Below are 25,868 nucleotides of genomic sequence, written 5' to 3'. Positions count from 1 at the left end.
CATCGAAGAACGGATCACTTCTATATTCCCCTCCATTGTCCGTCCTAAGCCGCTTGATTTTCTTGCCAGTCTGGTTTTCGATCATAGTTTTCCATTTAAGAAAAACTCCAAGCACTTCATCCTTAGTTTTCATGGTATACACCCAAACTCTTCTGGAAAAGTCATCAACAAAAGTAACAAAGTAGTGTTTTCCTCCCAACGAAGGTGTTTTGGAAGGCCCTCACACATCTGAGTGAACATATTCCAAAATACCTTTTGTATTATGGATAGCAGTGCCGAATTTCACTCTCTTTTGCTTTCCCAGAACACAATGCTCGCAAAATTTTAATTTGCAAGCCTTTGCACCTTTCAAAAATCCTTGCTTTGCTAGAATTTGCAAGGATTTTTCGCTGGCATGTCCCAACTTCATATGCCACAACTGCATTGAGTCCAATTCTTTGTTACCGGAAGCTGCAGTGACTGCGCCAATAATTGTACTACATTGGTAGTAATACAAGTTATTTTTCCTGATGCCCTTCAATATCACAAGTGCGCCAGATGTCACTTTCAGAACCCCATCTCTCATAGTAACAACTGAACCATTGGATTCCAAGGCTCTCAATGAGATGAGATTTTTCTTCAAACTGGGCACGTACCGAACATCAGTCAGAACTCTAGTTGATCCTTCTTGATTCTTTAATTGGATTGAACCTATCCCAACAGTTTTACAGGCATTGTCATTACCCATATAAACAACTCCTCCATTTAGCTCAACTAAATCAAAGAACCACTCCCAGTTAGGGGACATATGATAGGTACAACCCGAATCCAATATCCACTCATCTGAATGGAACGACGATGATGATGCAACCAGTGGTAGTTCAGAGTCACAAGTATCATACTTTACAACACAAGCATCTACAGCAGCTTTTCCCTTATTCTTCAGCTTTGGACAATTTTTCTTCCAGTGGCCTTTCTCATGACAAAAGGCACATTCATCTTTCCCGAGTCTGGACTTTGACTTTGATCTCCCCTTCTGAGTTTTCTTCCGAGTGTATGAACGACCTCGGACTACTAAAGCTTCTGTATCTCTGATTGAGTTTTTCTGTTTGTCCTTCTTTCTCTGTTCATAACTGTATAAGGCCGCACAGACTTTGCTCAGAGATATATCACTCCTGCCATGAAGTAGAGTAGTTTCTAGGAACTCAAACTCCTCAGGAAGTGACCCCAACAGCATCAAAGCCAAATCTTCATTTTTGAATGTCTCATCCATATTTAGCAAATCAGTGACTAACTGATTAAATTTGGTGATGTGATCATTCATTGTGGTACTTGGGACGTAAGTGAAGCGAAACAGTCTTTTTTTCAAGTGGAGCTTATTTTGACTGTTTTTCTTCAAAAATTTTTCTTCAAGTGCCACCCACAACTTATTTGCAGAAGTCTCCTTTGAAAAAGCATACCTCTGCTCTCGAGAAAGGCATGATCGAATTGTGCCACATGCCAACCGATTGATCGCCTTCCAATCTTTCTCCTGTACATCATCTGGTTTCTCTTCATCAATGGCAATGTCTAGACCTTGCTGAAAAAGGGCATCTAGAACCTCACTTTGCCACATACCAAAATGGCCTATGCCATCAAAGATCTCCACGGCCAATCTTGCATTTGCAATTGTCGGTCTTGTCCATATGGACGATGTTGAAGCTCCTACACTGACCGTTTTCTCCATAATCTTTCAATATACCTAAGGAAATCTTTTCTGATGTGGAAGATCAGTTTAAAATGCAACCACAGAGCATACTACGATTAACCTTCGGCTCTTGATACCACTTGTTGTTCCAGTAGGGTCGGAAGCGTGTAAATTATTGTACTAAAAAATCACACAAAGTTCAATTCCCAGGGAAGAGAGGAGGGTCACAATGATCTCTTAAATACCAAGTCTTTCCTTAGTCAGAATATCCCTTCTATAGTAATTTAATAGCACAATTAAATACTACTATTATACCCTCAAATATTGAAAGAAAAATAGGACAAAAAAGAACACAAGAGTTTTAACGAGGTTCGGTAAATTATACCTACATCCTCGGGCACTAACACCAGATGATAACTTTACTATCTCCAAAATATTACAAACAAATAGAATTCCTTAAGAATTCTCAAATGGGAGAAGAGAGAAAACTAAGAGAGAAAGATTGGTTGGGATGGTTGAAATGAGAAATGGTTAGGCCTATTTATAGTTGAGGTTCAGGGACTAACTTGCAAATGGCCTAAAAAATTAGGGACCAAAATTGCAATTATCCCATTCAATTTTAAACAACTTGCCTACCATTTTTCCTTTCGGTGCCACTTGCACCTCCTATTTTTGACTTTTCAACTCACCCTTTAATTGACTTTTCAACAAAAACATCCAAGGGCAACAACTATAAATACTGACAAACTTTATACATTAATTGATGAAATAAAAAATAGATCATATATGGTTAAGCATAAGCTTGGGATGGGGATTACCAGTTGCTGTAGGTGCTTCATACTTGCTCTTCTTTGGTTCCAAAGCCAAGGGTGCTTAGAAGAAGAAAGAGCAGCTCTTCTCTAAATCAAAGATTCCATGAACAGCTCTGAATCGTCAGCTTTCTCAAACTGGTATGTAGAAGAATGTTGCGATTGGGAGGGAGTTGAGTGTGACCCTTTTCATACTCGTATCCAAAAGATTTTTTTTACCACTTGAGAAGTGATTCCGAGCCATGGTTTCCAAACGCTACTTTGTTTGCTCAGTTCAGAGATTTGCAAGAGCTTGAACTGCCAAGAAATAATATCGGAGGATTCATCTCATTTCATGGTAAATATTCTAAACTCTCTTAATTTACATCTCTACATTATATTTTATTTGTTAGAAATTTATAAAAAGTTATATATGAATTTTTTATTTGTATTTAGTTGCTACAAACTGTTTTAATTCGAATGAAATTATCTTTAATTTTATAATTGTATTAATTTTTATATTTGATTGTGTATTTTTAAATTATCTTTAATTAACTAACCTTATTTATATTATTTTTAAACTTAAATGGTGTTAATTTTTTATATTTTTATAAATAAAGTTTTTAAAAAATTAGATGGTATATATTTTTAATTTTAAACTAATAATATAAAAAGAAAAATTAATAATATATAGAATCACTAAAAATGGCATGTTTGAAATGAATAGGGCAACCATTTGTCTATTTTCATTCCAACGTGAAATAGTATTTATATTTTTTTATAAATTCATGCATTTTTAATTATTTTAGTTACTAAAATTATTATTTGGATAATCATTTGCTCATATTGATCCTGAGCATGAAAACTTTTATAAACATTCTAGACCCTTTCAATTTGGTTAGATTGAGACAGATGTGATAAATTTGAACTAAACTTACTTATTATGAAATAACTTTTCTTGACATGTTTATCTGTTACTTTAAATAAAAATCAAATAAGTGACAAGATTTCTTCGATAAAAAATCTATGCAGCTTTCAGAAAGTTGAAATATCTTCGAAAGTTGAATCTTCGTAATAATTCCATACAAAATGGCTCCAATCTCTGTTGGGGCAAATATCTTTCGCTTTATAATTTGGATTTGTCCAGTAACAATCTTTTTGGAAGCATCAATTCGTGCTTAGGAAATATGACCTCACTCCGCCTCTTGGATCTCTCTGGCAATCAATTTAGTGGCTATTTTCCTTTCTTGATAATTAGCAACCTAACAAATATTGAGTCACTTTTTCTATCAAGCAATGAGCTCCAAGGCATGATTTCACTTTGTGTTTTTGCTAATTTGTCAAGGCTAAGTGAACTTGATATTTCCTTTAATCACTTGGAAGTTGAAACAGAGATGATGTCACCAAGTTGCTTTCCATCTTTCAAACTAAGTACTCTCTCTTTAGGTGGTTGTAATGTCAAGAAAATTTCTCCTTGGATGCTTCACAATATCACTTCAGAATTATGGCTAAGTGGCAATAATTTGACTGGTCTCTTCAGTAGCAATTTTCAGAACATAACCTCAAAGCTTACTCTTGTTGACATTTCTGACAATTTCCTACATGGGACACTACCCGAAGATATCAACTTGAATTTTCCAGAGCCGCGTCATTTAGGTCTTTCCAATAATAGCTTCAATGGCAACCTCCCCATATTCTTTAGTGAATTACTTCAGATGCTGGACTTATCAGACAATCAATTCCATGGAGGGATTCCCCATGGCATGACAAGTAATATGAGTTGTCTTCTATATTTGAGGTTATTTGGAAACAATTTGACAGGTGATTTGTTTCCTAAAAACTCGAGTTTGCCTAACCTTAGAGGGCTTTATCTCAACAACAAACACTTGTCTGAAACATTCCCATATGCCTTGTCAAAGAGCATGGAGTTAGGAATTATTGACATTCGGAATAATGACTTGTCAGGTGAGCTTTCATCATACTTGCCTGTCCTCCCAAAGTTAAAGGTTCTAGTCCTCGACAGGAACCGGTTTGAAGGGAAAATACTGATGCAAATTTGCCAAATGAGGGATCTGTCTATTTTAGATCTTTCAAAAAATGATCTTTCTGGTGACATGCCCGACTACGTTGGCAATGTTACTTCTTGGAACAGCGATACTTCGCTATTTTTGAATGGAATAGATGTCTCCTGCAATAGACTAACAGGTAAAATTCCCATCCAAATGACACGATTGAAGGGTATTAATTTTCTAAATGTGTCGAACAACCTTCTCACAGGTCAAATACCTTCTTCCTTGGGAAACATGACAATTCTAGAAAGCCTAGATCTTTCACATAACAATTTGTCTGGTGTATTACCCCAGGAATTAGTTGGTATTTTGTCTCTCGAAGTTTTTGATGTATCATTCAACAATCTATCAGGTATGATACCAATAGGGGAACAATTCGGGACATTCGAAGATGACAGTTATTTAGGCAATCCCCGCCTTTGTGGACTCCCACTTAAAATCAAATGCAATGACAGTGTAGAGACATCACCAATTTACTCTACAGCAGAGAAATCTGTTTCAATTATGTATTTTGCGATTTTGATATGTCTTTTTTTCATAGTTATTTGTTTAGAATAAGAACCATGTATAGTGAACTTATCACTCAAGAGGAAGGAAGTGATGCCATTTTACACTGTCATAAGAGAATCTCCCAAAATTATCGTAGTATATAGAAGCAAGCAAATCACCTATCCTAAAAATATCAATCAAATCAACTAACTTAATTACATAAAATGAGAAGATAGCAAGTCAATATGGTTTATATTAGATAATAATCAATATTACAAAACAAAAATCATTAATTTCAAGTTTACAATTATAAACCACCAAACAATTGTGCTATATATATATTTGAATTTATAAGAGTTATGTTTGTATTTGAATTTAAAATTTAAGATATGGTGTATATGTTAAATTAAATTTTACAAATAATTAATGTTAATTGTTTAAAAAGCATTTAAAATTTATATTTCATGCATCATGTTATACCACTTCTACAAACTGCATATGTCCACCTTTGTGTGAATCTCTTGACACCGAGCGGATCTCTCATCTAATAGACCTTCGCTGTGGTTTACTTTCATCTTGAGCACATCCAACCTCACACCTATTGATTGCTCAGCTGTCTTAAAATGTCACGTTAGAGAACTATGGGATCACATTGTCACTCCTAGAAGAAGGCAAGATGTGATTTGGCCACTAGTAGGATTCTGACACATTGGACTCTCGTTACTAAGTTGACGGCAATAGTGATTAAAATATTTAATCTTTAAAAATTCACTGATTAAAGAAAAAAATTAATAGTTTGGTGACAAAATAGAAAAAACTGAATACTTGTTGACCGTTGTTATACTTTCCTCTTTAGTTTTTATGCCAATTTTTTTTATAAATATATTACATAATTGTTTGGGCTAATGTACAAATTTGCTTTCTATACTTTAGTTAGAAATTAAAATGTCATTATATTTTAATTTTTTTATACTTGCCATTGAGATTTTAAATTAATGGTAAATTTCTCACTCTACTTAAACTCTATATTGAATTTTGTTCTTAACTTTTATTAGAATAAATTTTGAAACTAAAGTTTGATTTTTGATTAAATTTACTCTTCAATTTTAATTTAAATTAAATTTAATAAAAATAATTTAAATATTTTATTTAAATTATTAAAAATAAATAAATAATTAACATCAAATTAAATATTAATAAAAATAGTTATTTATAAAAAAATAGTATTATTTTTTATATTTAAAAAAAATAAAATCTTCCTTCCATTAAATGTTCACTATTAAAATTAAATATAGATTTTAAAGAGTTTAAAGAAAAAAAATTATTTTAGGGGTGTCAAAGGTCTTACTTGCCTCGCCCTTGAATTAAGAAATTGGTTACAAAATGTTTTTTCTATTTGAGAAAGTTTATTTTAAAGAGAATTTATCAAAATGCACTCATTTATTAATTTATATTTTCCATAATTTATAAGTTTAATGAACCCCTCAAATTCAAAACTTAAAATATATGATTTTTAGGAAAACAAAATACAAAAAAAGAATACTCTCCAATCCGCAATTTTTCGGCAACGATAGGGATGATGATCCTCACCCTAAAAGTGATTGGAATACTAAAAAAGTGAAGTTTAATGACAACTTAGTTGAAGAAGACATCACTATGGATGGGGATCTGAATCCAAAACCGATTATGTCATGGAAAGACAAACTTTTGAGGGGCCTTACTGTTGAATCTGCCTCGGACCGTACTGTTATTACTGAAGGGAGCGATAATGATTTTGAGTTACTTGAAGGAGATGTGAATACGACCATTATTGACGGTGTCCCCGCTATCACTTTTTCAGATCGTATGAAGGATATTCTTTTCAAAGAAATAGAATTAATGGTCACCGTTAAACTACTAGGGCGTAACATTGGTTACAACGCCTTGCATAATTGCATTCTTTCTCTTTGGAACCCAGTGAATTCTATTCGTTTAATGGACATTGCTAACATATATTTTTTGGTTATATTTTAGGCTGTTGAGGATTACAACAGAGTATTGTCGCAAAGCCTTTGGATTGTCTATGGCCAGTACCTGACTGTTCAACCGTGGACTAAACACTTTAGTCCCTCACAATCTTATCTTAGTATGGTGCTGGCTTGGATCCGTCTGCCGAATCTTACGGGATACATATATAAACGGAAAATAATAGAAGCCATTAGGGGTCTCATCAGGAAGGTGGTCAAACTCGATGTTCAGACCGAAAACCAGACCAAAGAGAGATTTGCTCATTTGGTTGTTTACATTAACCTGGAAAAACCATTGATTTCATAGGTCATTACTGATGGAGTCGTCCAACGCGTCGAGTACGAGGCCCTTCCGACCGTTTGCTTCGCCTGTGGTAAGTATGAGCATGTTAAAGAAACGTGCCCAACAGTTGTGACAAATCAAAGTCTGGCGGTACCTCAAGGTAAATCGTCTATCGGGGTGGATGTTTCAAACAGAGGCAAATCAGACAATGATTCAACGGTTTCCAAAAACAGGAAGAAGGAATTGGAGTTTGGGCCATAGATGTTGGTGGAAAAGAGATATTCACGATAGTGGAAGAGGGATTTCTCGACTGAGGTTATGGCGAAACAACCAAAACAACAGTTAGGGACTAGATTTTTAGCGTTGATGGGGAAGAATGATATAAATGGTGATGGGAGATCATCTGATGGAGGAATTTTAAGGGAAAGTGAAAATAGGGAGGTGGTTGTTAAACTAAGGGGTTTTAAACCTAGGGTTAGTAACAATGATGTTGGGGGTTCTTTTGATAATACCAATCATGGGGCTGATGAGGGGTTGGGCTCACCTAGTGGGGCTATTATGAAGAAGGGATTGGGTAGTGAGAGTTTAGAAAGTATGGGCCGAATGCCTAAAGATGTTTTGGATAAATCTTTGGGGAAAAGGCCTATGGGTTTGGATAGTTTGTTTAACAATAATGGGGACTCTTCGACTAAATTACCCATTTCAAAATTTTCTTATTCTGTTTCAGCAGATTCGAAGCCTGCAGGTTCACAAAATGATAGCCATTTTGATATAGCAGGCACTCAAGGTATTTTGGCTTCTAATGATCAGATCAATATTGATGCCGAAGATTTGGAAAAAATTAAAGCACATTATAATCCCGTGTTTAACAAGTCTGAAGGTTTTATTGTTCCTATATCTGATAACACTCTTGATCCAGGTAAGTATTTAGCAGTTACTTTTAAAAAAAATATTCTTTCTAATCAACAGGCTAAATCAGATTCGCGGTCGATGGAGCTCTTGGATTTGGCTTCGAGTCCTATTTTAAACAGTTCTAAAGACAAAAGAAGCGGCAGTAGTCAAAGTAATCGCAAGACCTCTTTTGCTTTACGAGATAGAAAGAATCGGTTTAAACCTTCTGGAAACACATGCATTCCTTTAGTTGAGTCTATGGAGACGATAACGATGCTCTTATCTCCTCAAATTCTCAGCAAGAATTCGAATGCTGAGCTAGATGGAGTTAGTTCTAACTTGGAAGGCAATAATGGCCTTGAAAGCTAGGTTTGATCTCTTTTCTTTATTATTAGTATTTTTTATGAATATTACTGTCTTTTCGTGGAATTGCCAAGGCTTTGCAAATGTTAAATTTCCTAGAATTTTTCGGGAATATAATATAGAACACAAACCTGATATTGTTAGTTTACTTGAATTGAGAGTAAGTGGGGCCAAGGCTGACAGAATTATTGCTAAGCTAGGTTTCTAGTTTTCTCACCGTGTGGAGGCGATTGACTTTTCTGAGGGTATTTTGCTAGGATGGAAAGATTTCATTCATCTTGAGGTGGTTCATAATCATCCGCAATTTATTTTGACTCAGGTTTGGTAGATGCCTTCACCGCATCCTATTCTTATTTCTTTTGTCTATGGTAGTCCCAATAGGCAAACACATCAATTTCTTTGGAATGATTTGAGGATTACAAATATGATTGGGCAGATTCCTTGGATGGGTATTGGTGATTTCAATGCGATCCTCTCCTCCTCTGAGAAATCTGGAAGCCTTACTAAGGCGATGCCCATATTTTGGTGATTTTCTTGACTTTGTTGAGCTACATGATTTAGGGTTCAGAGGACCACCATTCACTTGGCATAGGGGTTTTTTGTTTAAGAGATTAGACCGTGCTTTGAGGAATGAAGCTTGGATATGTAATTTTCCTAATTGCATGGTTTCCTATCTCCCGAAAAAATAAATCGGATCATCGGCCTCTTCTTTTGGTTTTGAATCTGAGTATTTCTCTCATTCGGGGAAGACTTTTTAGATTTTTAACTAGATGGGTTGAACATCTAGATTTTGATGGTTTTTTGAAGGAAAATTGGGAATGCTCCGGTAATATTTCTAATTCTCTTGGTATGCTCACTCATAAATTCAAGGAATGGAATAAACAAGCTTATGGTAATATTACCACTTGCAAAAAAGATCTTATAAAAAAATTACCAGCATTCAGAGGAAAAGTGATTACTCTGGTTCTCACCACTTTAATCAGGTGGATTTGTCTCTTTGCCAAGAACTTGAGAATGCTCTTCATAATGAAGAACTACTTTGGAGGCAAAAAGCGAGGTGTGACTGGTTAAAATTGGGAGATAGGAACGCCAAATTTTTTCATACTCGCACTTTGCAAAGGAGGAAAAGTAATCGTATTTATGCTATTTGCAATTCTGATAGTAATTGGATTTATGACCTTGAGGCCATTAAAGGAGAGGTGGATGAGTTTTTTCAAAGATTGTATAAAGAAATTCTCGCGCCTTTGGGCATTTTACCTCTTAGCAATTTTCCTCAACTTGACCTAGTGGATATTAGTTTTTTGGGGAAACCGGTCTCTAATAATGAGATTAAGGAGGCCCCTTTTTTGATATGGCCCCCCTTAAAGCACCAAACAGTGATGGTTTTCATGCCCTTTTTTTCCAAAAGCAGTGGGGCACTATTGGGAAACAGTTAGTGATTGGGTTAGGAAGATTTTTGATTGAAATTCTATTGAGCCTAATCTGGAAGTGTTTGTCAATTCTGACCAATAAGTATCCGCTTGGTCCTTTACAAGTTGACGATGAAGGTAATTGCTAATTGTTTTAAACACATTTTTCTTAAAATTATTGCGCAGGAACAAACTTGCTTTATTACAGGAAGAAATATCAACGAGAAAATCATTCTAACTTAAGAGGTAATTCATTCTATGAAATGTCAAGAAAAGAGGAAATGGATGGCGATTAAAATCGATTTGGAGAAGGCCTATGATAGAGTAAGTTGAGACTTTATTGACGCTTCTCTCCAAGCGGCAGGTATCCCCGAGTATCTCGTGAATGTTATTATGTTCTCTATTTCTAATTCTATTATGCAGGTTATGTGGAATGGAGTTTTTGTGCTTTGTATTAAGTGGCTCGGACATTTAATTCTGGCTGCTATTTTGGAAGGAAAATGGAACCGTATTTGTCTCTTTAGGGATGGGCCCGATATTTCGCATTTGTTTTTGCTGATGATTTGGTTTTCTTTAGTAAAGTAGATTCGAAGCATTGCAGAGTTTTGAAAGATATTTTGGGTAGATTTTGTGCGCTATCTGGGCATAAAATCAACGCTAGGAAAACTAACATTTTCTTTTCTAAAGGCGTGGATGAGTCTTCAGTAGATAGATTAGCACTATGTTCGGTTTTCAGCGAGTTCATAAACTTGGTCACTACTTGAGAGTCCCTCTCCTGCACCAAAGGGTTACTAGTGGCACTCTTCAGTTCGTGGTGGAAAATGTACGTGGTAAGCTTCAAAGTTGGGAAGCCAAAAAACTCTCTTTAGCAGGGCAAATCACTTTAGCTCAATCAGTTCTCTTGTATATTCCTAATTATTTAATGTAGTCCATGATGATACCTAGGAAAACCCATGATGAAATTGAAAGGTTAGTTAAACAGTTTATCTAGGGATCGTCCGAAAGGAAAAAGAAGATGACTCTGGTTGGATGAGATTCCATTTGTCAACCAAAGGTGTGGCGATCTTGGTTTGAGGAATCTTTGTTATCAGAATATATCTTTTTTGATGAAGTTGGGGTTTAAAATAGTGTCTGACAAGGAAGTTTTTTAGGTTCGTATGCTTAGATCGAAATATCGAGTGAAGGATGAGTCACTTGTTTTTATTGATAGAGATAGAAGTTCCTTTCTTTGGAAGCCTCTTTCCAAAATTTGGTCATTATTTCATGAAAACTTACACTGGTCTGTTGGAGATGGTCACAAAATCCAGTGCTGGAAGGACAAATGGATTCCTGATATTGGACCTCTGTTTAGACACATTTCTCCTGATGTTAATCTGAATTATGATTGCCCACTACACGAAATGATTACTGATGATAGCTCTTGGAACTTAGATCTCTTCCGAGTTTAGCTATTAGAAGATGTGATTCAGGCTATTAAGGGTATTCCTCCTCCACATCCTTCTGAAAGTCCTGACAAAATTTCCTAGAGTCACACTTCATCTGGTGCTTTTACTGTTAAATCTGCTTATAAGGCCATTAAAGGAGGAGACTGGAATCTGGAAGATAAGAAATGGAAGATTGCTTGGAAGTTTCCTGGTCCTCAACGGATTCGTATCTTTGTTTGGAGGATTTTACAATGAAGAGTTCTTAGTAACGTTGAAAGAGTTAGGAGAGGTCTTTCGGATGATCCTTCTTGTCTCATTTGTGGATTTCACTCAGAAGATATTCTGCACATCTTATGAGATTGTCCGGTAACCAATGATGTTTGGGCTCAGGTCAACCAGGTAAGTACATTCCAAATTTTTTTCTCTTTTCTTTTTCAAGATTGGTTTCTTCTTAATTTGTAGGGGAATAGGTTGATTGATGAGGGGGAAAGTAGTTGGGCTTGTTTTTTTTGGATTGCTTATTTGGTGCATATAGAAAAATTGAAATTTATACATCTTTCAAGGCAAACCTTGGAGCTCAAAAGAAATAGTTCAATGATCTCATAGTTGGGTGATACATTTCTTCTCTTCCTCTCAAGAGGTCCTTTCCGGATGTCTTGATCACTCTGTTGAAGTTCACACCTCTGAAGAATAGGTTCATCTTTATACTGATGGGGTAATGCAATTGGATTCTGGACTTGCTGCAGCTGAGGGAGTTGTTCGTGATAAGGAGGGACATTGGATCATTGGCTTTCATTGATTTCTTGGTAAATATTCAGTTTTTGATGCAGAGCTTTGGGGCATTCTTTATGGTCTTAAACTTATTCAACGTAGGGGCTATGACCACGTTATCATTCATTCTAATAGCTTGGAAGTTGTTAAAGGCATTCTCGGAAGCTCTTTAAATGTCTCAAATTCGCTTTGATTAGGCAAATCCATAATATTTTTGTCTCAAGAAAATTAATGGTCTTTGCAGTATATTCCGAGGGAACAAAATCAGGTTGCAAATTGTTTAGTTAAACAAGCTTTGATCGAGAAAGCAAATTTGCAAGTTCTTGACGTTCCACCCGAGATGGCTCGTACTTTAATTGGCAGGGATAAGTTTTCAGGCAGTTCTTTCGATTAAGCGTTAATCTTGTAATTTTTAGTGTTATCTTTTCTCACCAAAATATATATATATATGATTTTTGTTTTGTAATATCTATATTGAAACTTTGTATTAAATATATATTATTCTCTAATTCAATCGTGATTGAGTTTATTTTAAAAATTCTAGAAGTGGAAATAGTTGTGCTATATGTATTTAAATTTATAAGAGTTGTGTTTGTATTTGAGTTAAAATTTAAAATATGGATTATTCAAAAAAATATAAAAAATTGTTGCGATCATCGTTTCTGTTTCGATTGCATTCGACGACACATCGCGGCGAAATTGAAGGATGAGAACATATTGTGGTGGGTTGTCTAGAACCCAACTGTGAAATCTCAATAATGCCTCAACAATGCGAGTCGATATTACCGAGAAGTGATTTGCAGATCGGATGGCTTGACTTGACTCTGTAATATGGTTTTGAGGATTGTAAAGCTAAGTTAAAAGATTATGTGTGGGGTTCCTATCTTTTATTTTCTGGGGCTATTTGATTTCTTGGAAGTGGAAACCTTTAGGAAATGGTTTATTATCTAATATTATTTACCTTCCTAGTCCAAATGGTCTTAATTTAAATGCAATCATCTTATTCTAATAGTCTTAATTTTTATATTTGATTATAATTCTATGTATTTTTAAATTACCCTTAATTAGTTAATCTTATTAAATTATCTTTAAACTTAAATGGTGTTAATTTTTATATTTTTTATAAATATATTTTTTTAAATTTTAGATGGTATATATTTTTAATTTCAAAATAATAATATAAAAATCTAATATTTTATGAAAAATTAATAATATATAGAATCACTAAAAAAAGCATGTTTGAAATGAATAAGATCAACTTTTTGTCTATTTTCATTCAACGTGAAATAATATTTATATATATTTTTTATAAATTAATGCATTTTAATTATTTTAGTTACTAAAACTATTATTTAGATAATTATTTGTTTATATTCATTCTAAGTGTGAAATTTTTTATAAACATTCTAGATCCTCTCAATTTGGTTAGACTGAGGCAGATGTGATATAGTTCATACTTATTATGAAATAGCTTTTCTTAACATGTTTATATGCTACTTAATATAAAAATCAAATAACTGCTAAGATTTCTTTGATAAAATCTATGCAGTTTTCAAAAAACTAAATCAGCTTCAAAAGTTGAATTTCCGTAACAATTCCATACAAAATGACTCCAATATTTGTTGGGGCAAATATCTTTCGTTTTATAACTTGGATTTGTCCGGTAACGAGTTACAAGGCAATCTTTCAGACTGCTTATGTGAAAATTTGTTTCTAGAAGAACTGATTTTGTCTCATAACAATATCTTATTGGAACATTTTTAAATATTTATAGTATTCCAATAACTATAAATGAATGGATGTAATTAATCAGATCATTGGTCAAAAGATATATCATTTGATTTTTGAAAAAGAATTATAACCGTTCAAACAATATTACTTGAATAGTTATAAAATTAAATGACTGATTATTTATTGTTTAATTGTTCATAAAGACACCTATTGAAAGATGTATCTATGAAGAAACATGAAAATTCCTATAAATAGGAATGAGATTTCATTTGAAAATCACACCAACAAGTTCTAAAAGTTCTTTCTATCATTCCTCATTTTCTAATATTATTAGATTGTTCTATAAAGAGTTACTGCAGAAATTCTTTATAGAAATTGAATTTGTTGTTATACATTACTTAGTGCTTAGTGGACTATTCTTGTTAGTGCAAAATGGCAAATAGTCATTGGCTTCATTATCATCGAGGTTAATTTGCTTGGAACTTATTTGCACACCGAAGATAGGTGGGGGCAAATATAACCTTAAAGATAGTAGTTTGATACACGCCTTGGAGCCTTATCCTATTTTTCTTTTTCTGTTCGAGTTCCGTTCGCGTGTTCGAGATTTTCTTCACCAGAGATTTGTATTAACGTTTCTTTGGAAGCATCTATTCATGCTTTGGAAATATGGTCTCACTCCGCCTCTTGGATCTTTCTAACAATCAATTTAGTGGCTCTTTTCCTTCCTTACTAATTAGCAACCTAACAAATATTGAGTCACTTGTTCTAGCAAGCAATGAGCTCTAAGGCAAGATTTTGCTTTGTGTTTTTGCTAATTTGTCGAGGCTAAGTAAACTTGATATTTCTTTTAATCACTTGGAAGTTGAAACATAGATGATGTCACCAAGTTTTTCTCCATCCTTCAAACTAAGTACTCTGTATTTAAGTGCTTCTAATGTCAAGAAAATTTCTCCTTTGATGCTTCACATTATCACTTCAAAATTATGGCTAAGTGGTAATAACTTGATTGGTCCCTTCCTTAGCAATTTTCAGAACATAACCTAAAAGCTTACTCTTCTTAACATTTTTGATAATTTCTTACACAGGACACTACTCGAAGATATCAACTTGAATTTTCCAGAGTTGCGCCATTTAAATCTTTCCAATAATAGCTTCAATAGCAACCTCCCCATGTTCTTTAGTGACCAACTTTAGATATTGGACTTTGATGTGATGTGAATCGTAATAAGTTTTATAATTTATGAATGCCCGTTCTTGAAAACTAACTATTATCACGACAAAGGCAAGCACAGCTTATCAAACAGTAGTATAGCTTGTGGCAAGGAACTAAAAGTACTAGTATTAACTTTCTTTTTATTATCTGGCTTAAAAATAAAGGGGTTTGTTTTATCTAAACTAATTACTAAACTAAGAATGCACAGAAAGTGAATCAGAGAAATAAATTTTGGGAAAACTGAATGATTTGGACAATACCTAAGGAAAAATTCACCTAGACTTCACTTGTTATTGACTCTGAATTAGACGATTTATTCATTTGACTTGATCCGTAGAAATCCCTAATTTATATTATTATCTCTCTCGAGATTAACAGTGTCTAACCCTAGGTTGATTAATTGAAATCTCTTTCTAATTAAAATCCCTAGTGTTACATTAACTAGATTTATGAATTCCCTTATTAAGTTTAACCCTAATCCGGCAAAATTATGTCACCCTATTTAGGCGTGCAATCAACTCCGCTTAGTTATGTTAGGTCTACTCTTAGACAGGAACTTTTGCTCCTTTGAATAAGCACATCAAAACTTGAATTAGTATCCTGGATTATCAAAGCAAGAATTAAGAACACATAATTAAGAACAAATCAAATATTTATCATATAATTCAGATAGTAATAACAAGATCCGTCTTAGGTTTCATTCCCCTTAGGTATTTAGGGGGTTTAGTTCATATTTATGAAAGAAAACATCTCAAAAGAATAATGATAACAAAACATAAAGAAAACCCAAGAACTCTTGAAGGGAATTGAAGGGAGATCTTCAGTTTTGAAGGTGAATCTGACTTCTGAGATGGATCAATCGGCTTCTTTCGAGTAATTCCCTTCCTCCTACTTCGTGTGTTCATTCTAAGTACCTCCTGGGGTGTTTATATAGGCTTTAAAATGCTTGAAAACCCTTAAGAGTGACCTTTTCCGAATAGGACTAGACTTGAGCTCGACAGGGACACGTCTCTGTACAATTGCTTTAAACCGTGTTTGAGTCTGTTGAATAGACACAGGCGTGTGAACTACCCGTGTGAGGAAGTCCAGGCCGTGTTGATTTCCCATGTTGACCCATTTTCTCCGTTTTTGGCCGGTTTCTTGCTCCTTTTACTTTCCTATACTCTTCTAAGTATAAAACATGAAATGAAAGGATTAGGAGCATCGAATTCACCAAATTTAAGGATAATTCATCCAAAATTATGCTAAGCATGAGATAAAAATATGTATAAATTACGGTTTATCAAATACCCCCACACTTAAGCGTTTGCTTGTTCTCAAGCAAAATCCTCAACTCACAATAAAAATAAATTATTCTCATCTTATAATTCTCATCAATAGTATCTCAAAATAATCCATAAGTAATCATACATTGAAAATTCAACTTGAAGGATATCAAAGTTTTAAACATTCCAAGTTGAGCATTTTATCACGAAAACATAGGTGTCTCCCCTCATCTAAGTAATCACATTTGATTCAAAATATTACAGAGTTTCACATCTTCACTAAGAATTCACTCAAATCATTCGAGGTGTTTAAGGACAAGAAATTTAGCACTCAACAGTCAATATGAAAAGTTATTACCATAGGCTTGCGTGACAATCACATCTCTACCACTATATATTGAGATGATACATCAATCAAAAGGGCTTTAGAGGGTTGTAACGTGTCTTTGGTTAGGGGGTGTGGTTCAAAGCTGAAAAAGAAGGTTAGAATCGAGATTGAATTGAAAAATTACCTAACTAGAAAAATACTACGACTGACAAATTACATTTCTAATTAGAAGATCCTATAATTGAGCTTTTCTGCATGGAATAAGGAACTAAATACTTAAGCTCAAAAACAAAGAATTACTACTACTATATATGTATGTTTTTTTTAAGAACAAGTCAAAAATAACATAGAACTTTACTAATTATCAAAAAGAAAACATAGCTAAGCAATTTATTCAAATTAAATCTCGATAAAAATAGGGATCAAATGAGGGGATTTCAACAATAATGAGCTATGGGTTAATATTGAGGGTAAGTCAATAATGGCTTGTTAGGCTCAAGGGGCTTCACTAAGGGTTAATTATAAAGGTAGGCTTTTATGGAGTGAGTGGGTTAAACCTAAGTGTCTTTATCATCTCGACATATCAATTCAAATGGTGTGGTCTTGACATGCATAATCAAGCAAGTTCTAGAATAACAATTCGATATTGAAGCATTCAAAGCAATAATAAAAGTCAGCATGAAAGAAATAATATATGATTTAAAGGCTCAAGATCTCACAAAAATTATGGCTTTTTGATGTTTAACCTGTGAATTTCAACTCAAGATAATACCTAAACTTAGGGGAACAACCTAAACATTTTACTTCTCAAAAATCAACTTATTATGCTTGATTCTCTAATTTCTTAAAGTTTAAACAATCAATGCATAAATGCCTATGTTTTAATTCAAGATTTATCAATAAAAATCATAAATTAATCAAAATTTATTCTAATAATGATATGAGTGATTCACGTGAGAATAGGAAAAAATTCAAGGATTTTTCCGATAATGATATAAATGACCCCCCCACACTTAAGATGTACATTGTCCTCAATGTATAAAGATAGATTCACTGAAAAATATAGATATAAGAGAGAGAGAGAACTGAAACTTCCTGAATTTGTAGATGAATTCCTTGAATTGGAGTTATGGAAAATAATCGTCCAAGGCAATGATGAGAGTGGAGGAGGATACTCCGGTGGTGGTAAAGGTTCGTTAGTCCATAAGTCCTGCGCCAAAAGAATATTATATCTGGTGGTAGCTATGGTCGTGGTCGAGCAGGACATGGCAGTCGTGGAAAACTTTTTCCAGTGGACTTTCAAATTCCTAAGTAATAGTGAGTTTTGGAGCTCTTTATAATTGCAATAAAATCACTAACTCATTAGGAAATATAAAAAAACATAATTACTCATAAAGAAATAGCTGAAAACATAGATTATCTGATATTCATTATAAAACCTAAAAATGAAATAGTATTAAAGGGAAGTAAAATAAAAAGTACTTTAAAGATATAAATAAAGATAAAAGTTAAAATAGAAATAATAATAAAAATTTTTAAACATCTTCATTGCTAAATGGTTCGCGAGGTAGGGGCGGCGATGGGATGTGAAGGTGCTGACAAATCTAATGAAGAGTTGTATCAATGTGATCAAAGCGCTGAAAACATTGCTGCTCGAATCGAGTGAGGCGTTTAGAGATGTCAGACAGTGAAGCCGCAGCATGAACTGGACGATGAATAGGTGGTGGTTGAGAGGCTGGATTCTCGTGAGGTGGAGGGACATCATCGGCAATGTCTTCTAGGTTCTCCTACTCGACTGACTGGACTAGACTGTATTGGGGAAGATCAAATCCACGTCGTCGCTCGATCATTCTCATATGTAGCATATTCGGGATACCCTGTGGGGACATCTGACCGATACGAGTAAGGGAGGATACTTGCGCTATCGTCTTGAGGAAACCGAAGTACCATGCCAGGCGAGTCACATAAAGGCCGATGGAGATGACTCCCTTCCTATACTGCTCCGTCTGATGGCGAATGGCGCGGGCAATGAAATAGGTGAGGTTGAATGTGTGCCCATTCGTCATGCTCCATAAGAAATATAAGTCGTTAGTGTTGACGACGCCGATGCTCTCTCGTCGTCCTATCAGAATGTGGGCTAGGATGGCGTGTAGGTACCGTAGGAATGGGGCGAGAGCCAATGCTTTGGAACGACTCAGGTCATAGGTGGCCGAAGAAGGGATGGGGGCCCTCCAGCAGTTTAAAGGTGAGTAGTGGATGTGGCGATGGAGACTCGCGAATTTGTCGTTGTCCATGAACTCCTCCATGTATAGTCCTAACGGGACTCCGAACTCAGGTACGCTCAACTGGCGGACTAAACCGCCGAGACAGAACTGGATCATTCCAGGATTATCGAACTCTATCATAACAACTTGAAGGTGGAAGGTCAAACAAAGTTCGAGTGTGAGCTCGAGGTACGTTGGCTCGACGATCTCAAAGAATAGCCCACATAAGTCAGTCGTTAGGAGGGCCCGAACATCGTCAGCCATTTGGATTTGTTCTAGTGCGGCCCAGTCAATGCAACGGCTCACGCTAGGGGTCGAGCCCGTAATATCTGAAATATCTACTCCTGTGGTCCCGGTGAAAATTAGAGGAATAGGTGCCTGATCTCGGCGGAAGGACATGAGGAGGATGCTGCTCATTTGCATTTTTTCGATGCGGGAACGACAGTCTTTTTGCCTCGTGGATTTGACATGATATACTTGCAAGAAGAACTACTCTTCTATCTTGATGAATGTAAAAGATATCAACAAATTCAAAAAGGAATTAATCATGAATTAAACTAACAAATGTAATAAAAAATTACTAACACTAACAAAACTCAACCAAAAGCAATCAAACTTAACAGAGATTTTATGGCAAAAGGCAAAGTGATAGCATGACTAAATTACAAAACAAATTGGATGAAAGTAGCTAAGCATGGTAAGGATATGGTACAAAGTATGTGAACTAAATCCTAAGAATGAGGATGATAAACAATTAGTAGCAAAATAATAGGGTAAAAAAATCATGTTAGTAAGCATCAAAAGAAAGTAAAAGAAAAGAAAAAATCGTTAGAAGAGAACCAGTAGTCGGAGGAGCGATGGCGTGAAGGTTGGGTAGGGTTGGGGTTGGCCACGGGCATGAGTGGTGGGGTCGTATGGATCGCGTAAGGGGAGAAAAGGGGATGAAAGAGAGGAAGAGAGAAGAAAAATGGAAGAAGAGAAAGAAGTGCCCGTGTGTTCCGTGATTTTCAAAGTTAGGCACGTTTTAAATTCAGCCCACGCCCGTGTTCTTTGGGCGTGTTGGTGCACACGGCTGTGTCCTACTTCGTTCGCTTCTCTCACGGTCATGTATGGATGCACACGCCCGTGTTAATTTCACATTCTCGAGCACGGGTGGTGGGCACGGACGTGTCGCACGCCCATGTTAATTTTTTAGTTTCAACCACGGCTTCTAGACACGGGCGTGGCGCATGCCTGTATTGTTTTGACAGTTTCGTCTACAGCCATGTCGCATGACCTTGGCAAAGTATCGAGTCCCGTGTTAGAAAAATCTTTCGCTCTATTTTCACATGGTCGTATCGCACGGCCTTGTCGCCACCCGTGGTATGAGCACGACCTAAGGCACGCCCGTGTGCCTGGCCATGTGGATTTGGAAAATCTGTGTTCAAGGACTCAATTAGTGAATTAGATGTTAAAAACTAAAATTCAAAGAAGTTAACACTGTTAGTGCTCGGGTTGCCTCCGAGAAGCGCTTATTTATAGTCTAAGCTCGACTTACCTCTCTGTTGCGTGGTCATGGTGGTGCGAGGAGTTTACACACCTCATTCCTACTATCAAACTCAAAATAAGGTTTTAGATAGGTACGATTTACCTTAAAGGTGCCAAGTTTAGGATGGATTACCTCGACTGTCCCATATAGAAAAATGTTGAGTACTGTAAGAGGGATTGCTCCATTAGGTTCAGAAATGGCAATACGAGGGTCTGCTGCATCTAGTAATACTTTGTCTCAAACCTTAAGTTGATTTGGTGAAACATTAAGCTCGTCATGGCGTGGTTTTGGTCTATCGTGTGCTTTCAATTTCTGTGTCCGCCATTCATCTAGTTCCTCAATTTATAGCCTTTGTTCTTCATAGATGAGCTCTTTGTTGTTACTTAAACAAGGCTCATGTATACTTTTCAAACGTATTTCCTGCAAAGAAATTTGCACCCCATGATCAGTATTAGTAGAATTTCGAGCTTGAAGAGTGATTGTTTTGTTACCCACATGAAGTGTGAGTTCACCCGTATCAACATCAATTATGGATCCAGCAGTTGCTAAAAAGAGCCTTCCTAAAATTAAAGGCACGTCACTATCCTCTTCTATGTCTAGAATAACAAAATCGATTGGGAATATAAATTTATTAATTTTAACGAGTACATCTTCAATAATGCCCTTAGGAAGTCTAACTGTTTTATCTGCTAACTGAATGCTCATCCTAGTTTGTTTGGGTTTCCCAAGACCTAGTTGTTTAAACATTTTGTAGGGCATGACATTAATGCTAGCCCATAAATCAGCCAAAGCGTTACTAATGTCTAAGCTACCAATTAAACAAGGAATCGTAAAACTCTTTGAATCTTTCAATTTGTTGGCCAGCTTATTCTGCAAAATGGCTGAACAAACTACATTTATCTCCACATGCGACGCCTCATCCAACTTTCGCTTATTTGCTAGAAGCTCCTTTAAAAATTTAACTGCGTTTGGCATCTGTGAAAGAGCTTCAATAAATGGTAAGTTAATATGCAACTGTTTAAGAAATTTACCAAATTATTTATCTGTGCGGTCTTTCCTTGTCGCATTGAGGTATGACACCCGTGGTTTGTACTCTTTACTTACCGATTTTTGCTCACTGTGGACTACCTCACCTTTACCTTTACTTACCACAATTTCGTACCTCAGTTCTGGTTCAAGTTCAACTAACCCTTCCTTATCTTGAACGGTAATCGCGTTGAGTTGTTCCCTTGGGTTAGATTCAGTGTTACTTGGCAGGCTACCTTGTGGTCGTTTAGAAATTAGTTTAACGAGCTGTCCTATCTGAGTTTCGATCCCTTAGATCGATGCTTGTTGATTCTTAAGTGCTATTTCGGTATTCTGAAAGCGAGTTTCTGACACCGAGATAAATTTTGTTAGCATCTCCTCAAGGTTCGACTTTTTTTCCTGTTAGTAAGATGGTTGTTGAAAACCCGGAGGATGTTGTGGCCTTTGATTCCCTTGACCACCCCACGAGAAATTGGGATGGTTCCTCCAACTTGCATTATCTGTGTTACTATATGGGTTATTTTGAGATCTAAAATTATTGTTACCCATATATTGGACTTGTTCCTCCTCGATGTTAGGGTTGAAGGATTGATATTCTGTGTGTACTCCTCCTCCATTAGAATCGCACATCATCACGGGACGTACTTAAGTAGAACCACATAAACCGTCAATCTTTTTATTTAAAAGTTCTATCTGGTTAGATAGCATAGTAACCGCATCGATGTTGAAAACACTGACTGCTTTTGTCGGCTTTGCTCTCATGACTTTCCATTGATAGTTATTCAGTGACATCTCTTCAATAAATTCGTAAGTCACTTCAGGTGTTTTGTTATTTATAGTCCCACCAGCAGCTGTGTCGATAAGTTGCCTTATTGAAGGGTTTACACCGTTGTAAAACGTTTGAACCTGCAACCATAAAGGTAACTCATAGTGAGGGCACCTTCTCAATAGATCCTTGTATCTCTCCCATGCATCATAGAGTATTTCTAGATTTATCTGTACAAAAGAAGAGATATCATTCCTCAACTTAGCCGTTTTAGCCGGTGGGAAATATTTAAGTAAGAATTTTTCATTATTGACCCTCGTGGTAACGAGTTCAACCACTGTTTAGCTTTGTTCCTCAACAAAAAGGGAAACAACCGAAGGTGAATGGCATCATCAGAAACGCCATTGATCTTAAAACTGTCGCAAAACTCTAAGAAATTCGCCAAATGAGCGTTTGGGTCCTCATCTTGCAAACCATCAAACTGAACAAACTGTTGGATCATTTGAATTGTGTTAGGTTTCAGTTCAAAATTATTTGCAGCAACAGTAGGTCTAACTATACTTAGCTCAGTTCCTGTTAAAGTAGGTTTAGCATAATCATACATAGTGCGTGGAGTAGGATTCTGATTTATTGGATCAGCAGCAATTGCAGGAGGTAGCGGATTTTCCTTATTTTCAGCCATCTCCTCGGTTGTGGTGGAAATATCGTCCTCTTGCTCTTCCTCTGTGTATCTTAGGCTTTACCTTATTTCTCTTTGATTTTTGCGAGCTATACGATCGATCTCACTATTAAAAAGTAATGGTCTTGACGGGTTTATTCTAGTCATAAACTATAAAAATCTACTATAAGAAAAAAGAAAATTTAGTAACAAAAATAAAAAAAAATTTAAATTACAATTAAGTAAATGGCTAAAGTAATAAAAATTAAGTGTTCCTAATACCTTAATTCCCCGACAACGGCGCCAAAAATTTGATGTGATGTGAATCGTGATAAGTTTTATAATTTATGAATGTCCATTCTTGAAAACTAACTATTATCACGACAAAGGCAAGCGTACCTTATTAAACAGTAGTATAGCTTATAGCAAGACCGGGATGTCGAACCCAAAAGAACTAAAAGTATTAGTATTAACTTTCTTTTTATTATCTAGCCTAAAAATAAAGGGGTTTGTTTTATCTAAACTAATTACTAAACTAAGAATGCACAGAAAGTGAATTGGGGAAATAACTTTTGGGAAAACTGAATGATTTGGACAATACCTAAGAAAAAATCCACCTAGACTTCACTTGTTATTGACTCTGAATTAGACGATTTATTCATTTGACTTGATCAATAGAAAGCCCTAATGTATATTATTATCTCTCTCGAGACTAACAACGTCTAACCCTAGGTTGATTAATTGAAATCTCTTTCTAATTAAAACCCTTAGTGTTGCATTAACTAGATTTATAGATTCCCTTATTAGGTTTAACCCTAATCCGGCAAAATTATGTCACCCTATCTCTAGGCGTGCAATCAACTCCGCTTAATTATGTTAGATCTACTCTTAGACAGGAACTTTTGCTCATCTAAATAAGCACATCAAAACTTGAATTAATATCATAGAATGCCAAAGCAAGAATTAAGAACACATTATTAAGAACAAATTAAATATTTATCATATAATTCAAATAATAATAACAAGATCCATCTTAAGTTTCATTCCCCTTAGGTGTTTAGGGGGTTTAGTTCATATTTATGAAAGTAAACATCTCAAAAGAATAATGATAACAAAACATAAAGAAAACCTAAGAACTCTTGAAGGGAATTGAAGGGAGATCTTCAGTCTTGAAGGTGAATCCAGCTTCTGAGATGGATCAATCGGCTTCCTTCGAGTAATTCCTTGCCTCATACTTTGTGTGTTCGTTATAGGTACCTCCTGAGGTGTTTATATAGGCTTTAGAATGCTTCAAAACCCTCAAGAGTGGCATTTTCCGAATAGAACTAGACTTGGGCTCGACAGGGACACGCCCGTGTGCAATTGCTTGAAACCGTGTTCGAGTCTGTTGAATGGACACGAGCGTGTGAACTACCAGTGTGAGGAAGTCCAGGCCGTGTTGATTTCACATGTTGACCCATTTTCTCCGTTTTTAGCCCATTTCTCGCTCTTTTTACTCTCCTATGCTCTCCTAAGTATAAAATATAAAATTAAAGGATTAGGAGCATCGAATTTACCAAATCTAAGGATAATTCATCCAAAATTATGCTAAGCATGGGATAAAAATATGTATAAATTACGGTTTATCAGACTTATTAGACAATCGATTCCAAGGAGGGAATCCCCATGGCATAACAAACACTGGTTCTTCATGGGGTCTCTGATTTGCTATTTGTAATCATTATATAAATCCCTTCTTTTTTTTTCATAAGCACAATATAATTTTTCCAAATGACACACTTGGTTGTATGAAATCCTTATCCACCAACTCTTAACTCTTTTAATTCTGTCGAAGCCATTTAATACAGAGCAATTGATATCAATTGATATCAGAGTAGTCTCGACATTATCTCAATAGTAAATTCAACTTCTTGTTCTAATGATAATCCGAGTAGTTTTTCAGTAACATACAATGAATTCTCTGTGTGTCAGTAATTGATCAATTTTCGACTCTTATGCTTATGTATGTAGAATGTAAACTAATAATGCTTTACATCATTTACAAACCATTCTTTGAGTAGAAATCGCAGATGTAACATTTCTAATTCAATCAGTTTTGTCTGACTCAACAGCAATCAACTTGCTAAATTTGATATCTCAAATCGATTTGTTTCTGACTACAGTTTACTACAGCATCATGCAGAGTCAACCAGCCATTACTCAATACTACATCAAGCTCGTGGAATGATAATAACATCAGATCAGCCGGGAAAAAAATCACAACCCTAAATTCTTAGTAGACACTTTTTACAAATTGAACTGACTACTTTCTGACCCAACGGTTTAGTTATTTAAACATCAAATTCAGTTCTAACTGGATCGTCATATGTCTTGCCTCTGAACTCATTGGCACCACATTTACGAATCTTATCTATAGGAGGTCTATGTACACATACGAGAGTGAAACTTTGAGGACTAGAGGGTGTCGAGGTAGGCACAGTATGTGGCAGAGGTTGTGGAGCCAGAGGATTGAGTCATAAAAAATTCATTAATACAAATGACCTATTAAGCCAAAAAAGACATTCTTTACCTCATTTTTGGACATTTGCAGTATTGGCACACTATATACTTGCTTCTTGCTCGGGAATCCGGATATTACTTCTGATTTCATCAATAATGGCATGATTATTTTATAAAATGATTTTGATTAATTTTAAGTTTAGGGGAAAAAATGATAAAATAAAAAATATTCATCAATAATGGCATGATTATTTTATAAAATGATTTTGATTAATTTTAAGTTTAAAGAAAAAAAATGATAAATAAAAAATATTATTTTAAGGATATTTTTATTTTTATATAAAATCTAAAAAATCCTACTTGAAATCCTAGCCTATGTGGATACTTACAGTTACTTTGGTGATTCCGGCCTCTGGAGCTCCACTTGAAAT

The 25,868-nt window shown here is 35.3% G+C and overlaps 1 protein-coding gene and 1 non-coding gene across 2 annotated transcripts; both read left to right on the top strand.

The window, feature by feature from the left end:
* The first annotated feature begins 3,641 nt into the window (after nucleotides 1-3,641).
* LOC107894652 (receptor-like protein EIX2) lies at nucleotides 3,642-7,562 on the top strand. The gene is made up of 4 exons (XM_016819906.2): nucleotides 3,642-5,029; nucleotides 6,587-6,968; nucleotides 7,026-7,229; nucleotides 7,326-7,562. The coding sequence occupies exons 1-4, from the start codon at nucleotides 3,642-3,644 to the stop codon at nucleotides 7,560-7,562; spliced, it is 2,211 nt and encodes a 736-aa protein (XP_016675395.2).
* Nucleotides 7,563-22,436: 14,874 nt separating this feature from the next.
* LOC121213433 (small nucleolar RNA R71) lies at nucleotides 22,437-22,543 on the top strand. Its single transcript, XR_005908815.1, has one exon. It is a non-coding gene; the product is annotated as a small nucleolar RNA R71 (small nucleolar RNA).
* The last annotated feature ends 3,325 nt before the right edge of the window (nucleotides 22,544-25,868 follow it).

This window comes from Gossypium hirsutum, chromosome A13 (genome assembly GCF_007990345.1).
Source record: "Gossypium hirsutum isolate 1008001.06 chromosome A13, Gossypium_hirsutum_v2.1, whole genome shotgun sequence".
Classification (NCBI taxonomy): Eukaryota; Viridiplantae; Streptophyta; class Magnoliopsida; order Malvales; family Malvaceae; genus Gossypium; species Gossypium hirsutum.
The sequence above is the reverse complement of the archived record's forward strand: the minus strand, read 5'-3'. Positions and strand labels throughout refer to the sequence as shown.

Bases quoted from the DNA above. Each gene is read 5' to 3' on its own strand.
- LOC107894652 (XM_016819906.2), top strand. From the start codon at position 3,642: ATGACCTCACTCCGCCTCTTGGATCTCTCTGGCAATCAATTTAGTGGC. The intron at 6,969-7,025 runs GTGAATTCTATT...GTTATATTTTAG, and splicing joins TTCTTTCTCTTTGGAACCCA to GCTGTTGAGGATTACAACAG. The intron at 7,230-7,325 runs GTGGTCAAACTC...TTGATTTCATAG, and splicing joins TTAGGGGTCTCATCAGGAAG to GTCATTACTGATGGAGTCGT.